Source organism: Sorex araneus, chromosome X (genome assembly GCF_027595985.1).
Source record: "Sorex araneus isolate mSorAra2 chromosome X, mSorAra2.pri, whole genome shotgun sequence".
Lineage (NCBI taxonomy): Eukaryota > Metazoa > Chordata > Mammalia > Eulipotyphla > Soricidae > Sorex > Sorex araneus.
The window spans coordinates 307,686,578-307,689,475 of record NC_073313.1 but is presented as its reverse complement, the minus strand read 5'-3'; the positions used below and the strand labels follow the sequence as shown (position 1 = coordinate 307,689,475).

The following is a 2,898-nucleotide window of genomic DNA, read 5'->3' as shown; positions in this document are numbered from 1 at the left end:
TATCAATGCTAAATGGAAGATTGCATGCCCTCAATTTGATCCAAAGATGTAAAATTGAAAGACTCTCCAATTCCTAGAGAGTGTGTGTGGCTGTGGTCTGACAGAGCCTGTCCCTGGGCAAAGAGAGGAAGAACCTGTGTCCTGACTCTCAGGAGACTGGGACCCTCCCTTCTGTGCTCACAGTGGGGCCATCTTGGGGCCCTGGGAGGAGCATGTTCTCTGTGGGCAAAGTTCTGTTTCCCCACAGGGACCCACACAACTGACTTTCTTGCAGCTGGGCTGGTCCCCACACACACCCTCCCCCTTCTGCCTGCCCAACCTGCCCAGCCCCCTCTCATTTGCAAGTCCTCAGAGCTCAAGCCTGGACACTCAATAATAGTCTGTGTCCCCCTGCAGGGTCAGTGTCTGTCACACCCAGAGTGGACATGAGGGCCCCTGTGCAGCTCCTCAGCTTCCTGCTGCTCTGGCTCCCGGGTAGGAGGGATATAAGGGTTTACTGGAGGTTTAATGAGGTTTCAGGGAAAATAACTTTAAAGTACAATGAATGCTGTTATTGATGTGTGTTTCTATTTTCAACCCCAGGTATCCGGTGTGATATCCAGATGACCCAGCCTCCATCCGTGTCTGCATCTCTGGGAGAGAAAGTCACCATCACCTGCAAGGCCAGTCAGAGCGTTAGCAATTATTTACACTGGTATCAGCAGAAACCAGGGACAGCTCCTAGGCTCCTGATCTATAAGGCAACCAATTTAGGACCAGACGTCCCTCCCCGGTTCAGTGGCAGTGGATCTGGGACAGATTTCACTCTCACCATCAGCAGCTTCAAGGCTGAAGATGCTGCCACTTATTACTGTCAACAGAGTACTAGTTACCCTCCCACAGTGATACAGGCCAGTACATAAACCTCTGGAGATCAGATGTGTGAGGCTGGGCTGCCCTAGCTCCTCCTCCCAGAGCCTCCACAGCTGAGGGTGTTTCAGATGCAGCCAGGGTGCAATGATGGACAGTTCTGGTCCATGTCGAAGGAACAGTTTTAGGCTCCATTATCTCCATTATTCTCCTTCTCATCCAAGCATCACCAGCATGACAACAGATCTCCTGATTGAATTTACAGAGATAATTTTCCTGAAGTAACAAGTGACAGCATCAATTAGAGTTCATATGTGATGGACTGTTCAGTCTATAGAGCCTAGAAATTATGTTTTACTAGATATTTTTAATAATCAAAAATACTGCCACCCTAGCTTTGAGGACACGTGAGCAGCTTCATAGCTCACTCTAAGGGCGTCTCACAGGGTGCATCCTCACCCATCATCATGTCCTGTCTGATGTGGGCAGAGGCTGACGCCCGAGGCTCCTGCTGGTGTAGAATCTATGTCTTCTGATCTGGTCCGGATAATTTCAGAGGAGGCACAAAGTTGTTGAGTAGTCGACATGAAGTGTCAGGTGCCCTCTGCTCCCTGACAGTTTGCCAAGCTCACTTATCATTTCTTCCTACTTCCTTTCAGAAATTACATCCATGTTATGTTAGGATGATAGAAAGTTGTGTTTAACTCCTGGTGACACACATCCCTCCTTAATTCCTGGTCCCCTATTAGTCATTACTTTCAAACCTATTGAGCAGTCTATTTATTTATTTATTATTCGTTTTGGTGGGGTCCTCCTTTTATTTTTTTATTGGTGAATCACTGTGGGGTACCATTACAGACTTACAAACTTTTGTGCTTGCATTTCAGTCATACAATGATAGAGTCCCTATCCCTCTACCAGTGCCCATTTTCCTCCCAGGCATTCCTCCCACCACCCCTGGCCCATTTCCCCCCACACATTCACCTCACCTCTGTGGCAGGACATTCCCTTTTGCTCTCTCTCATTTTGAGTGTTGTGGTTTGCAGTAGAGGCATTAAGTGTTCATCATGTTCAGTCTATAGTCTACTTTCAGCCTGCCTCTCCCATCCTGAGCAGGCCCTCCTGCACTGTTTACTTGGTGGTCCCTTCTCTATCTTAGCTGCCTTTTCCCCCAGCATGGGAGGCCGGCTTCTAAGCTGTGGAATAATCCTCCCGGTACTTATCTCTGCTCTTCTTGGGTGTTAGTTTCCCATTCTGTTACTTAACATTCCACAGATGAGTGCAATTTTTCTATGTCTGTCCCTCTATTTCTGACTCACTTCACTAAACATGATACTTTCCAAGGTGCTCCACCTATATGCAACTTTCATGACATCATCGTTTCTAACAGTTTCATAGTATTCCTTTGTGTAGATGTACCAAAGTTTCTTTAACCAGTCATCTGTTCTCAGGCACTTGGGTGTTTTTTTCCAGATTCTGTCCATTTAAACAGTGCTGCAATGAACATATAAGTGCAGATGTCATTTTTACTATACTTTTTCGCATCTCTGGGATATACTCCCAGAAGCGCTATTGCTGGGTCATATAGGAGTTTGATTTCTAATTTTTTGAAAAGCGCCCATACTGTTTTTCAAAAGGACTGTGCCATTTGGCATTCCCACCAGCAGTCTGTGCGTGGTTGACTCCTATTGTCAGTGCATCGTGGTCTGAAAGATAGTTGATACAATTTCTATCTTTCTGATTCTCTTTTTTTTATTTCATATTTTATTTTTATTTTTTTATAATAAATTTATTTATTTTTAATGAATGAATCACCATGAGGGTACCATTACGGATTTATACACATTTGTGTTTATGCTTCCCCCATACAAAGTTCGGGAACCCATCCCCTCACCAGTGCTCATACTCCACCACCCGTAAACCCAGTGTCCCTCCCACCCTCCCCAATCCCATCTCCCCCCACCCCACCCTGCCACTGTGGCAGGGCACTCCCTTCTGTTCTCTCCCTCCAATCAGCTGTTGTGGTTTGCAATAAAGGTGTTGAGTGGC

The 2,898-nt window shown here is 46.1% G+C and overlaps 1 gene segment (V, D, J or C); it reads left to right on the top strand.

Moving 5' to 3' along the window:
- The first annotated feature begins 425 nt into the window (after window positions 1–425).
- On the top strand, window positions 426–902 carry LOC101538588 (immunoglobulin kappa variable 1-39-like). The segment is given in 2 exon segments: window positions 426–474; window positions 583–902. Coding segments are annotated over 2 exon segments (369 nt in total).
- The last annotated feature ends 1,996 nt before the right edge of the window (window positions 903–2,898 follow it).